The sequence below is a fragment of the Oryza glaberrima genome, chromosome 5 (assembly GCF_000147395.1).
Source record: "Oryza glaberrima chromosome 5, OglaRS2, whole genome shotgun sequence".
In the NCBI taxonomy this organism is placed as follows: Eukaryota; Viridiplantae; Streptophyta; class Magnoliopsida; order Poales; family Poaceae; genus Oryza; species Oryza glaberrima.
Window position 1 is genome coordinate 21941951 of NC_068330.1, and position 14075 is coordinate 21956025.

Below are 14075 nucleotides of genomic sequence, written 5' to 3' on the forward strand. Positions count from 1 at the left end.
CTATTTCTTGGATGATTTGTTTTGGTATCTTCGGTGCTGTCATGCCGTAGATTGGCATGGAGCTGAGAACCGAGATGACAAGCTCCCTTCTTCCTCCGGCTGAGAGCAGTTTTTTCTTCCTTCGATCGACGATCGTCACCGGTTGATTTGTCCCTCTCAGTTGCTAGTGCGCACGTTAGGAGACATGCCAATTGCCAAAGTTGATGTCCCTTAGCCGGACGGCTGCTGGTTTTTGCGTTCTTAAGCAATGATCATGTATGCAAATTGGAATGGCCAAACTTCTATGGGCACCAAAATAATTTCATCCTGATCTTAATTTTCGTTGAAACTTATTAGAAATACTTATATTTATATAGACGGATGAAGTAGCCCTCACTACTTAATAATGTTGTGCAAGTAACTAAAATGATCAATTCTACGGTCCTTTAGGAGGTACCATGGGGTACCAAAAATTTAGTGTAAAAGTTGGTACTAGATACCAAGAGGTACCAAATTTAGTAGAAAAAGTGGTACATCATGGTACCTCCTCAGTAAAATTGCTCAACTAAAATAGGACAAAGTATAATAGTCTTGAAAAACAACCCCCATTTTGCGTGCCTGCCCGGCCACCGCACACATAAATACACGTGCGATGAGAACTAAGTATAGCTCAGGTGGCGTGGGAGCGAGGGTGTTTGCGCATCCCATCTGTGTTCAAATCCTAAACAGAGCATGTTTCTCATAGGGTTCCTTACACCCTCTTCCTCTCTATACAAAAGAATCAAAGATAGCCAGCTCCTTCCGGTTATTCCCATTTTTTTTCCTTTCAAAAAAACTAAATACACGTGTGATAGTGATATATATCTTGCCCAGCCACGCCCACCGCGCACGTAAATACGTGACTGTCGTGTGGGATTAGAGGGGCAAGAGCTAAAACAAGAGCGTATATATGATCCCTTCAGTTTGCTAGGAGAAGAGCGTGCGAGAGGAAGCCGCGAGAATCGTGCAATCTCACATCGGAATAGGAAGCATCATGAATTCGAGCCGAAACGTGCATCGAATATCCTGCACAATCAGGTGGTATGTACGTTCTCTTCTGCTCCCCACTCCGTGCAAATGTTCGAGGCGTGTTCTTTTCAGTTAAGAAAAGAAAATGAAAACGCAACAGGAAAGGGAGACCCAGCAACAACTTGCAGGAGCAAACCTGTCTGTCCTCCCAACTCTGAGGAATGAACATGGAAGCTGTCACGCCCTGATAAATCCATCCTAAATTAAAAATCATTCTCTAAAAGAAATAATAGAATTAATTAAAATTCGAAGTTAAATTGATAAACATTAAAATGCGTATAAGAAAATTTTGAATGTGGCTTGGAGTATTTTTATTAAACTCTACATGCTCTAAATTGGTCCATAAATTTTTATTTGAATATTCAGAGCACAAGAAATAATTTAAATGCAACAAAAACCAAGTGCAGAGTTAATTAAAAATGAGAAGCTAAAAATAATTCTCTCCTTCTCTTTGGGCCATTTTCGGCCCAAAGTCCTCCTCTCCCTCAGCCCGTGGGCGACCCTCTCTCCCTCCTTCCTCTCGGGCCGACCTCCTCCCCTCCCTTGCTCGGCCCAACTCTCCTTCCTCTCCCTCGGACAAAGTCCATTCCTAGTCCCCCTGCGGCCCAGCTGGCCCAGCAGCCGGTCGTCTTCCTCCTCCAGCCGACCGCCGCCTGTTCTTCTCCCAGCCGAAGAACAGAAGCGCCGCCACCCCTCTTGATCTCCCTCCCCAGTGGTTTCTCCTCCAAATTGAATGCAAAAATCGGTTCCTATCCTCCTCCTCATCAATTCCCCCACGTTCTTCCCTCTTAATTCGGCCTTTAATCATCGAATTGAATCTCTGATGAACTGCCGCCATTGATGGCAGCCCGGCGAGCTCTCCGGCCGTTCCTCCCCTCTCCCCGGCCGATCCCCTCCTCCTCCCAGCCTATAAAAGGAGTCCCGACCCTCTCCTCTCTCCCCACACAACGCAGCCCTCCCCCTCCTCTCTCCCTGGCTGCCGCGCCGCTTTCTTCTCGCGCCGCCGCCGTCGTGCAACTCCGGCCGCCCCTCCTCGGCAGTCGGGACCTCCTCGGAGCCCGACGTCGCCACTATCTGCTTCGCAGCGACCTCCTCTTCCCCGGCCTCCTCTCCGTTTCGCCCAGAGGCTGCCGGGAGTGCATCCTCATCGGCAACCAGTGGCGCCACCACCGTCGTTCTCCTCCAGTCGGCCCTCACCATCAAATCGAGCGACGCCGCAGCGCGCCACTGCCTCCACCGGCGTCGCAGCCGCCTCCTCTTCCTCGGCCCAACCTCTATTTCTCCTGGAGACTGCCGGAAATTCGTCCTCAATGGTGAGCAGTGATGACGTCGCTTTCATCCTCGTCCTCCGGCAGCCCTCCCTCGTCGCTAGAGTGTCGGCTCGCTGCACCGTCACTGCCGTCGGCTTCATCTCGTCGTCTTCGTCGTCGGCCGCGCCTCCTCGCTGCCCGAAGACCCGTGGAACGTCGCCACGTCGCAGTCGCCTTCCTCTGGTCGCCGTTCCCGCCAAGACGAAGTGCTGCCCGTCATCATCGTCGTCAAGTCCGCAGCGCCAAGCCCCTCGCCGTCCGCCTCTTCGTCAAGCCCGGGATTGCCAGAGCCATCCCCTCGTCTTCGACCCGTTTGTCTCCATCGCCTTCCTCCGTTCGTCGTTGCCATGCCAAGGTCTTCGCCGGTCGCCATCGTTGTTCCCTTGCCGCGTCGTGCCCGTGGTGAGAACCCTCCCCTTCCTGTCCTCTCCTCGTCCTCCCCTTGTGGTCGCCGCGTGGATTGCCCATGTGTGCAGCTCACGTGGTAGTCCCGACTGCCAGTCGCTCTATCCTTTCTCTCTCGAGCGATGTTACATTGCACATAATTTAACGGTATAATAATAATAATTAAACAACTCAAAAATATCCACTTTAATTGCACTTAAAATTCGGATGGTCGTTTCTCGGCCATACAAGCTCCTAATTCACTCGTTAAATTGTTTAATTTCTGTTATAACTTAAAGAACCCGTGTTTGTTGTTTTTATGTGTTGTTATCGTTTCTTTCTTAGATTTGTAGCCCTGTTTTGTTGTTCGTGTAGCTGCCGTCGTTTCGGAAGTTCCCGAAGTGCAGATCAAGTCGTCTGAAGACCTTCTCTTCGAGCAAGGCAAGTCATACCATATTCCTTAAACATATTGAATCCCATTATTGCAAAAACTATGTTGTTTCACTTCTATATGTATCGCTTTTATAAATTATATGACGCTCACCATTGTTTATTTAATAGTTAATATTCCAATGTTCCTTGTTATATAGCCATGTTGTTGAATTGCTACCCATGCTCTTGACAACCCTAGTAAAATGATAAAATGACTAGTATGACTCCCTATATAATGGACTTACTAGTTGCACTAGGTTGAGCTTATCTATGCTTAGATCCAACATAGAAACCCTTTTTATAAATTAGACTGTGGGTAATAACTAAAATATTCAAGAATGATGATCAGGTGGCTAGCTAAGCCTGGACATGTTGGAATCTCATTCAAAACTCCCAAAACCTGTTTTTGGTGGGGCGCGAGGTGCATGGTTTTGTTAGAAGCACCTCGGCCACTATAAGGACCGGTCTTCGGGCCTCTGTTGCGAAGCATAACAGTGCAACCACAAGTCTAATGGGTAAGGCCTAACTAGAAGTCTAGATCATCTCAAAACAAAGGCCATCGGTATGATAGGTTTGGGGCTAGGGGAGGCCGACTTTGACCTGGCGCAAGAGGGGGCCTGTCTCGTCCCGGGGGATCCAGCAACCTTTACCTTGTCGAGGACCGGCGGGCGGCGAAACCTTAGCGGGTCCTTCTGTTTTGGGTTGAGCTAGGTGGATAATCTTGTCACGATCTTGACTTTTCGGGTACCTTTGAGGTATCGCGATGCATGGCTGACATGAAGTCAAGTGTTGTGTCTTGTGGGTAAAGATGTACACCTCTGATCAGAGTAAAACTATTCGAATAGCCGCGTCCTCGGTTATGGGCAAGCCTAGCAATGTACCCAAGTTAGTGTTTTTCTTCTAAGTGATGGTTGGAATTCATGGCACTTTGAACAGGTGGTTAACCTGGGGTTTAAGGCCGGTTTGCGTGGTTTCGCAACCGTGATAATATTGCTTAGATATAGGACCGAGTTTAAACTATGCTTTAAAAACATTAAAATATTGCAACTCTGGCTTTACGCAAAAATGAACCCTATTATGCCAACTCTTTGTTCCCCTTTGCACTATAATTCATTTCCCGGCATGGCTTGCTGAGTACGGTGGTTACTCATTCTTGCTTAATCTTTCCCCCTCCAGTCAGCGAAGCTATTTGAAGAATAAGTCTTAGATGGAGTCCTGGCATATACCCCAGTTGAGTGCCTGTGAAGATGGAGCCGTAGGCCCGCTAGTCCGCTGCTGTTTTTCTTTTGTTGTCAAGCCTAATGTGCCTTTATAATAATGTAAATATTATCATGATAATTAAGAAAGATGTGTCTTTTGTAGTTTGTTGTGGTGTACCCCGGCATTTCCTGGGACGGGGATTAATACACTAGCGTTCGGGAAAGGTATTTTTCGGGCGTGACAAGTTGGTATCAGAGCCATCTCGACTGTAGGATAAGCCAAATGAACAAACCCTAAGGACTTATTTTATAAGAAACTATTTGTCAAATTTCCATTTTCCTTCTTCCCTATGCTATTTACAAAGTGTTCATCTCCCCCTCCCTTGCTTGGATTCAACACATAATAGTTGAACGAGATGGCAAGGAAGCAGTGGAGTCAGTTGTGAAGAAGGAACCTGCCTCCGAAGTTCCCCCTCCAAGCACCAAGGAGTGAAGATCCTGAAGAATCCTATAATCGAACCTAAGCTACCAAGAGTTCCGTAGTTTTCTTTTAGGCGTTTGTTTTCTTGCTTGTGTGTGTAGTGCGTGGTTTACATCGGTGGGTTGTGATGTAACCATGATAGGTTGCTTGCTTAATCAACTTGCAGAATTAATGTACCGACATCATATCAATAAAAGATTAGATCTTTTAAGGTCTTACCCTTAGTTCTGATCTATCCGTCCCCAATTTTTCCCTCTCTCCCTCTCCAAACCCTGCAGCAGATGGCTGACAATGAGAACGGCAAGAAGATCGGAAGCTATGATAATAGTGCCTCAAGCTCCCAAGCTAATGAATCACCGGGTGTAGGCTAGATGGCAGTGGCCCAACACCTGATCCATCAGAACAAACAGCTCATAACTCTTACAGCAAGACAATCTGCAATATCAGAACTGGAGTCAGAATCAACATCAAGCCCAGATGAATTTGACGCAACCATTCGCATCTCAAGTAAGCATAACGCCGCCACCTCAGAAGGCTCGCAATGCCAAACCACCAGGTGATCTACAGGATACTGCTGAATTGTGGTCCGGTCAGACCGGGCTAGTGCGGCCGGTCAGACCGGATTGTATTGCGCGGTCAGACCGGCGCAGCCCGCGGTCTGACCGGCCGACGCTGTGTCAGTTTCGGTTTCGGGTTGTTTGTTTGGATATCCGTGATTATTTCATGATTATGGCTTCTAGATGGATTCTATACGTATGTAATACTGTTGTTTGCTACTAATGTGTCAAGTTGGAGTTAGCTTGGTCTCGGAATATGGTTTCTTTGTTTATTTCATGTGTAGGTGACTCGATGCCTCGGGAGAGTATTTGCGGTGATGGACCGGGAGTCGGCTTGGGGATAAGACGACGTCTGTGGTGGTCAGAGATCATACAGGATACTTAGGCTAGAGTTGATGCACGTGGTTGATGGAGATTCCATATGGCATACGATGGAGGTATCGTGTGCGTATGGGATGCGGAGTCAAATTTGGAAGGAGTCCAAATTTGATATGATTGGTTATGAAAAGTTTGTTTCTTGTACTAAAGAGTTTCCTAAGGTGTTTAGGACTTCTAGTATGAGTTTGGTTCGTGGCTTTAGGCTGCCTACCTCGGGTATAAATAGAGGGGGAGCGTGAGGCTTCTCGGTATCGCTTTAGAGAGCAATTGAGTTGAGTTTTGAGTTAGGGTTTCGAGTTTAGTCGAAATTTTTGTAAGGAGTACTATCGGTGCACTTTGTAAACAAAGAGAGAATTAATAAAGTCGTCATCTACTTTAATAGTTATTCGATTTGTGTTTCATCAGGTTTCGGCGGTCTAACCGACGCCTCACCGGCGGTCAGACCGGTGGCATCACGGCGGTCAGACCGGCGGGTACACGGCGGTCAGACTGGCGGCGACAGGAGTCGGTAGCAGATCATCTCGGCGGTTCAACCGGAGTTCGATCGCGGTCAGATCGACGTTCATCAGGCGGTCAGACCGGCGCATTCACTTCGGTCAGACCGCGATCCATCGAATTCGAGGGTAAAAGTTTTCGGTTTTTGGGTATACCAACCATTCACCCCCCCCCCCCCCGGTTGGCTTAGTTCTTGTGATTCGATCCTACATATGGTACTGAATTAATTAAGTCACCATTCTAGGTACTACCCAGCGGAGTTTCCCGTACCTTTGGAATAGGGGTTGCCTTCACCCTGACAATAAGCACGGTTACCGCGCTAACTATGGCAAAAAGTAAGACACCGTATAAAACTTATCAAAAATTCAAATTATTTTTCAAAATTTATTTGAATTTAATGGAGTTATCTCAGTTTTACCTTTTATCGTACCCGGCAATAAATGTGATAACCACGATAACCCTGCAGTTTTCGCCAGTTTTGTAAACCCTGCCTGCCCAGCCGCATCACATAAATACGCGCGCGATATATATGTCGCCCATGAGCCATGCCCACGCACACATAATCTCGTGTGGGATGATTGGAGAGGCAGATCAAAGAGCGTAGGATCACTTCAGTTTGCTAAATTCGATCATGCACATCAGAATAGGACGCATCATGAATCCAAGCCGAAGCATCCCCTTTGTATCCTGCACAAGCAGCGATCGAGAACCACGGTAAGATGAACGCCAACGCAGGTGGCATATGTATGCTGGCTCATGCTTCCCTGTCAGTGCAAACGTGCGAGGCGTACGTGCTCCCTTCAGTTCAGCAGAATGCAGGGAAACTGCAGAGCGATGGGGAGAGCCCAGCAGCAGAGACAGCAGCTAGCGTGCCTGAGCAACCTCTCCTCCGGACACAATAGCGGCGTGAACGTGGACTACATCCCCTGTCTACTCTCTGTTTTTAAAAAAAATCAATCTGAACTAATGCTTTTCCCGACTCTAGATTCTAGATTCATTTTTAGAATTGAGTTTCTTTTTAGACTGAGAGTAGCCCGCAAGGCTGTATAGTAGCAAAAGAGCTGTAGCAACCACATCTCAACCCAAAACTAGCATGAGTGGAGCGAGCTTAGTTCCAAAACTCCATGTAAATCCATTAAAAATTGTATACAAAATTTTAAAATATACTCTCTCCGTCCTAAAATATAAGCATTTTTAGACTAATACCAAGTCAATTTTTTTAAATTTTAACTAGTAATAGCAAAAAATTTAAAAAATCAATCATGTAATTTGATGTACTAGTTTTATCATTAAACAAACTATCATAACATATCATGTAACTATTTTTATTAAAACATCTTACTTTTGCTGATATTATTGGTCAAAGTAGTATCTCGAAAACCGTCTTGAAGTCTAAAAATACTTATATTTTGGCACGGAGGAAGTACTTTAGTTTCTAACTAGAATCGCCAAATTCAGTCCTAGACTTATAATTTACTACCTCCGTCCCAGAATATAGCAACGTCTAGATACATTGTCTTAGAATAGATATCATTTCATACTAGACTGCTATATTCTGAAACGGAGGGAGTATGTTTTTCTCCGCCGCTGCACGCTGGGAAGTAATCATGTGGTAGATCATCGGTTGATCCTCCTCAAACCGTACATTCTAGAGAACGTCTCGAATATGTGAAAGCAAGAACTGTCATCCTCCTCTTTGATTGGTCACTCACGGCTGGTCAATTCAATCATCTTTCGTTCGGAATTCGGAATTGATCCTGTACTCCCTCCGTTCAAAAAAAAACTTAATCTAGTACACGTCCCAACCAATACTAGATTAAGTTTTTTTGGGACGGAGAGAGTATGCAACTCTTATCAAAAATATATACTCTAAACAGCAAATTTCAGAATGGCAACCAAATGAACAGCAAAATTTTAGCAAACATTGTTTCTTTTCTGGAGGAATATTGTAATCACATATTTGTAGTCGAATAAAGTACTAGCAGTGTTCACCCTCAAAATTTTAGCAAATTACTACAAGTCTGAAAAAAAATATCAATTTTTCACACTTCTTATGTTTGTTGAGAAATTAGCAACATTTTCCCTTTTCTTCTGTGCCTGCTGATCAATAAGCAATGCTAAGCTGGCTTCTTCACACTTCACTCATACAGCAACATGTTTCTTTTCTTTTGTATTCTTTTTCTTGCTGCTCCTCGGTTACTTCAAAAAAATAGCATCCCTGCAACAAAAGAAGTAAAAAAAGGAAAAGCACCACGCAGAGACACACACAAACACAAGCCGACCACACTTCTCCCAGTTAGCTTTAGTTTCCCTGCTTCTCTCATTTCCTGCTCCTCTTTTGCTTTCCCCTATCGCTTCAGATGATTCATGCGTCATACCACGCAGTGCAGATTTTTTTTTCTCTTTTTTTTTTTGTTGAGGAATTTCACTTTTGATGAATAGTAACATTTGATGCAGTGAAATTGCAAAACAACAATGAATTGTTCACACACACACACACACGAACTGAGTTGAATATACATCATCGAACAGCTTGTCAGGTTGGCCGCTCTGAAGTCTGAACCTATACTGACAATAAGAACAGAAGGGACTCTTGGCAAGAGAATGATGGCCAATTCGCCATCTCTGGCTTCTTAATTACACACAAGAAAAAAGGGAAAGAAAGAAAGAAAAAAGAGGAATTACCATAGATTCAAATCAAATCATGGAAGAATATGCGAAAGATTGGTCAAAAAAATGGCAGATTTCTTGAGAGGGAAGACTGCAACTTTTGTACATACCCCCACTACCAAAATCCTCTTCAGTAAAGGAGAAGCTAGCTAACTCTTTGCACAAAGCCAATGATCCTCCATCTTATGCATTGCCGGTAGAGCTGGCTAGTGCACATCATATAGCTCCTTCAGTCTCATCCAGATGCTCACTGGAAGAAGGGCTTTCTTCTTCTTCTCCGGCTAGTCTCTCCGCCGCGGCGCAACCGTCGTCTTCCCGGCACGCCTGAAAAGCCACATTTCTGTCAGCCATGGAGCTTTGGTAACCAACCTAGCAGAAGGTGAGTTGAAAGCTTTTCATGTAAGTTTGAACCTAATGTGCTTAATATTTGAAAATTTTAATTGTTGATGTTCAGAACCATGGCCCTCTTACTTACTGACCTGTGAGACCCACTGACAAATGCTGATATGCTGTTCTTTTGTTTTGTTATATATGTGGTGACAATAGTACTGTGTTGCCAATCATTTGTCTGAGATGCTTATCTTAGTTGGTTTCAGATAAACTAAACAAAAGCAGGGAGCAGAGATGATGAGGACATATTGTTCCAGTAGTGGAAGCTTAGATGCCTCAAATACTAATAACATAAATGGGCTGCTTTTCTTGTCAGTAAAGGGACTTGTCAAATTCTTTGCTTACTTCACAAGAACACTTGCCCTCTTCTATTTATTCTATTTGCTAGGGCTAATATCTACTGCTCTATTGATTATGTGTAAATAAATAAATCATCACCCTACTTGCTAAAACTAATATTTGTTATTTATTATAGGTGTAAATCATTTTGTGTTTTACTTTGATTTCTTATGCATTTTGTTAGTTTGTTTCTGAACAAACATATGCAATGTACATTGCATGCCTGAACTGACAACGAGCAGAGCAGAGTAGTCGTCAGACAACATGAGCAGAGTATCAAGGAATGTTCATGCATGGCACAGTCGTCCATTCCAAGCCATTTTGGTCCATGTTTCTACTCGAATTTAGTACTCGAAATGCCATAAAACTTCTCAAGAAAAAAGAAAATGCAGGGTATGAGTCATATGACTGAACAGCAATGCATGCATGATGCATCAACGAACCTGTTGTGAATAGGGTCAGGCCCCTTGGGGATCCTCCTCTTGCTGCCTCTGAACTCGTCTGCACCGGCCGAGTACCTCGCCGGCGACCCCGCCGTCAACTCCGTCCACCTCCCGCCGCCGCCGCCGCCGCCAGCGGCCGCAGCACTCGTACCCTTCACAGCATCCGTCGTCGTCGTCGTCGCCACCAAGACGCAGACGCAGAAGAAGAAGAAGAAGAAGAAGACAAGAACTATCCTGCAGCACGCCATTGCCCTTAGCAACCTCTCTGACCGCCGCCTGATTCCCATATAGAAACAAGAGGAGACGAGACCCTTCTTCTTCTTCTTCTTATCTCAATTCCTGTCGACTTATCTCAATTCTCTCCTCGATCTCAAGGAAGAAGGAATGGCATGTCGTGTCGTTGAGCTGTAGGAGAAGCAGAGAGCCAAGAGCCAAGCCAAGGTATATGAAGCTACCAGACAGTGTTCAGAGAAGAGAAGAGAAGTTCAGAGAGAGGATGTATGATGATGATGATGATGATGACAACGACAATGACAACAACACTGACAAATGCCAAGGAATGTAAGGAAGCATGACACGATCTTAATTAGGAGAGGAGTACAGTGCAACACTGATAAATTGCTCAGCTAATGCGGCTTTTCATGGGGGTGGATTTGAGGTGATGGGAATCTGTGATTCTTATCCCCTCTCCTGCTGCAACGCATGGATGGATGCATGCTTCGGTTTCTCTTCGCTTCTTTCTTTTTTTTCTCTCTTCTCATTCGCTTTGCGTCTCTTTGCGTGATATGCTTTGCTTTGGGTGGTGATGGTTGCTTTCTTTCTCTCGCTGCTGCTGCTGCTGCTGCTGCTGCTGCTGCTCGCGTCTTCCCCAGCTAGCTATAGCTTTGCTCTTTGTTCTTTGCCTTTGCGAGAGAGGGGGTTCAAAGCAAATCTGCCGCGCTTTTGTAGGACCAAGCATGGGGGATAGTGAGCTGAGCAACGTGAGTTGAGTGAGTGTTTGAATCTCCTCAAGATGAAGACGAAGATGAAGATTAAGATTAAGATTAAGTGTTTTACGCAAAACGAGGTGGTAATAACGTGTGATTAATTGAGTTTCAATTATTACAAACTTGAAAAATGGATTAGTATAGAAAGTTTTCGTACGAAACGCACCGTTTAGCAGTTTGAAAAGCGTGTCACGAGTATCCAAAATTTAATCTTGCTTGCAGAAGAAACGAACAGGGCTGAGTGTTGCTTCAGTTTTGAGCTCTCCTCTCTTTGGAACTTTGTGGGTCCTCTCTCCATCTTTTTGCATTGCTAGCTTCTTCTTCTTCTTCTTCCGGCCTCCTCTCACACTCTCTGCCCACACACCCACGGAATCTCTCCTAAGCTTCTTGATTTCCTTTCTTTTCTTTGTTTCTTTCTTTCTAGTTCGAGATTTTTTCTTGAGCAATTTTACGGTCCTTGAGGAGGTAACATGAGGTATCACTTTTTATATTGTAAATTTGGTACCTCTTAGTTCCTAGGTACTATGAGGTACCATGAGGTACCAAATTTTACACTAAATTTTTGGTACCTCATGGTACCTCGTCAAGGACCGTAGAATTGCTCTTTTTTCTTTATACGGACGGACTATGTTTATGGATGGTTCTTGCTTGTGGCCATGGATCCCACATGTCGTGGTTTCTTGGTGCCGTCGGCTTGGATGTGCGTCGATATTCGTGCGCAATTTCGAATAAGGTCATTAATTGATACTCCCTCCATCCCATAATACGAGATAATTTTAGAGGGATATGACACATGACAATACTCAGTAGAATATATCGCATCCCTTTAAAATCTCTTATATTATGGGACGTAGAGAGTAGATTATTGTTGTCTATATAATCTTCTCTTTCATCTTTCTCTTCCCTTCCCTTCCACCATAAAATTCTACTAGTATATATGACACCTGCTCTTAGATGTAACATTACAATATTATTGATGCCCTGATATGGTAGGATTAAAATGGCCGAAAATGATATTATTTTTACGGAAATGGTATAGCTAGGATTATTTTTATATTTTTAAATGTAACTCGATATTTTTTTTCTTTTTTATTAATGTAGGATTTTCAACTTTTGATAGAACGTTGTGGCTACCTTTTCTATTAATTTAAGATAATGATGTATAGATAAATTTTGATTGTGCCTCCCAACTCATCATGTGCTAGTTCTTACAACCGGATATATTACCCATATAAAATGCCGGAAATTTGGCCATGTTGTTTTCTATCTCTAAATAAATTAACAGAGTTGTTGTAGGATCCATGTTCTATCTGAAAAATATAATATGAAGTATTCCTACGACCTCTCACAAAACACGCGAACGGGTCCTTGTAAAATTTGAGCATAATTTATTTAAGGGGCAAGTGAGACTAACATCAATTTTGTCAGTGACCCACTAACTGCAGAACACAAGACAAGGACAAGGAGCACAAGCTCTGTAGAGGAACACTAAAAAAACGAGATTTCTCCAAACATTTTTTTCTAAATTGTGAGTATTGAGAATTGAACACGGTATTTTTGAGGTTGAAACCACACACCCCATATCACTGTACTAAGGATATCTCTGAAAGGGAAACACTTAAAAAAAATAAGCATTAATATGGCCCATATATATGAAGTGTCCAAAGAAGGAAGAACAAAGCAGTTAGCAGATAACAGGTAGGCCCAAGTACATGAGTTCAAAACAAGGTATTGTCCAAAATTTGAAGGAATAATTGTACTTGCACACAATCATTTCGCTTCTTCCGCTCACTTTTACTTTCTTTTTTTTATTCCCCTTTCGACAGTCACCTCTTTGGCTTACTGACAAAGGATCGAATTATGAGAGAGATTATGCCAAATTAAGAATAAATGCCTTTTTAATCCAAAACTGGTAGAAAAGAGATTGCCCACTTCACTGGCATTTTGTCCTTAAATGGCTCATCAACCAAACCAAATCAATAAAGTACAAGAACATTCAATTGACAGAGCTTGAGAGGTTGTAAAAAAACAATTCATTTCAAGTCACTCAGCTTGTAACAGTCCTCATCAAATCAACCTTTCTTACGACATAAAGACTCTCATTGCCAAAAATTCCTTCCAACTATTGTATATGAGTTAGATAAAGTTCTAAACTAACTATTATCTCTGTTCTCAAATTAATTATGTTTTGCATATTTGTAATAAAAAATTAATAAGATTTATTATGGAAAACTGGCATAAAAAAATTTTCCATGGAAAATACTACTATACGTTACATTGATTAAAAAATTGTTACAGTCAAAGATGAAGATGCAGGAACGTGGAAGTAAATAAAACAAAAAAGTTAGAATCACGGCCAATCTATTCCGGCCTCATCTTTTTCGCTTATACTTATACTCTCTCCGTACTCATAAAAGAAGTCGTTTAGGACAATGTTTAAGTCAAACCTTGGGAATATAAATCATGAATAACTCTCAAGTTATTGAGTTTGAAAATGTAAAAATTATATGAATAGATTGGTCTTGAAAAATATTTTCATAAAAGTATACACATATCACTTTTTAATAAATATTTTTATAGAAATAAGAAGTCAAAATTGTGTTTTGGAGACCGTGTCGCTGTCCTAAACGATTTCCTTTACGAGTACGGAGGGAGTACTTATCAGACAAAATTTAAATTTTCAACCTTAAATTTGGAGTTGTTTTTGACTTTTTCATCGAAGTTTATTTTTCAGCCTTTATTTTTAGAACGCTAAGAACATGTGTATAAAAGTTTTATTCACAAATTACTTTTCGTTTGTAAATATGTTGTTTGACTTATTCCACAAATAAGCGAAACGATGAAGCCGTCCATATCTTTTACACTTTTACTGAGATTTTGTGTGATCACATAGATGAGCGTGCGTATGTATGAACACCAGTATTTGTACAGTATTCAAAATAAACCTACATCAAAACACTTTAT

The 14075-nt window shown here is 42.9% G+C and overlaps 1 protein-coding gene across 1 annotated transcript; it reads right to left on the reverse strand.

The window, feature by feature from the left end:
- Positions 1–8220: 8220 nt before the first annotated feature.
- On the reverse strand, positions 8221–11731 carry LOC127774365 (uncharacterized). Its single transcript, XM_052300592.1, has 2 exons — positions 10126–11731; positions 8221–9277 (listed from the first exon to the last, which is right to left on the reverse strand). Exons 1-2 carry the CDS (start codon positions 10410–10412, stop codon positions 9235–9237), a joined length of 330 nt encoding a protein of 109 aa, XP_052156552.1. The 5' UTR covers positions 10413–11731; the 3' UTR covers positions 8221–9234.
- Between the last annotated feature and the right edge of the window lie 2344 nt (positions 11732–14075).

Excerpts from the sequence above, each read along its gene's own strand:
- LOC127774365 (XM_052300592.1), bottom strand. The coding sequence starts at position 10,412 with ATGGGAATCAGGCGGCGGTCAGAGAGGTTGCTAAGGGCAATGGCGTGC. Across the intron at positions 9,278-10,125 it reads CCTGACCCTATTCACAACAG|GCGTGCCGGGAAGACGACGG; the intron begins GTTCGTTGATGC and ends GTGGCTTTTCAG.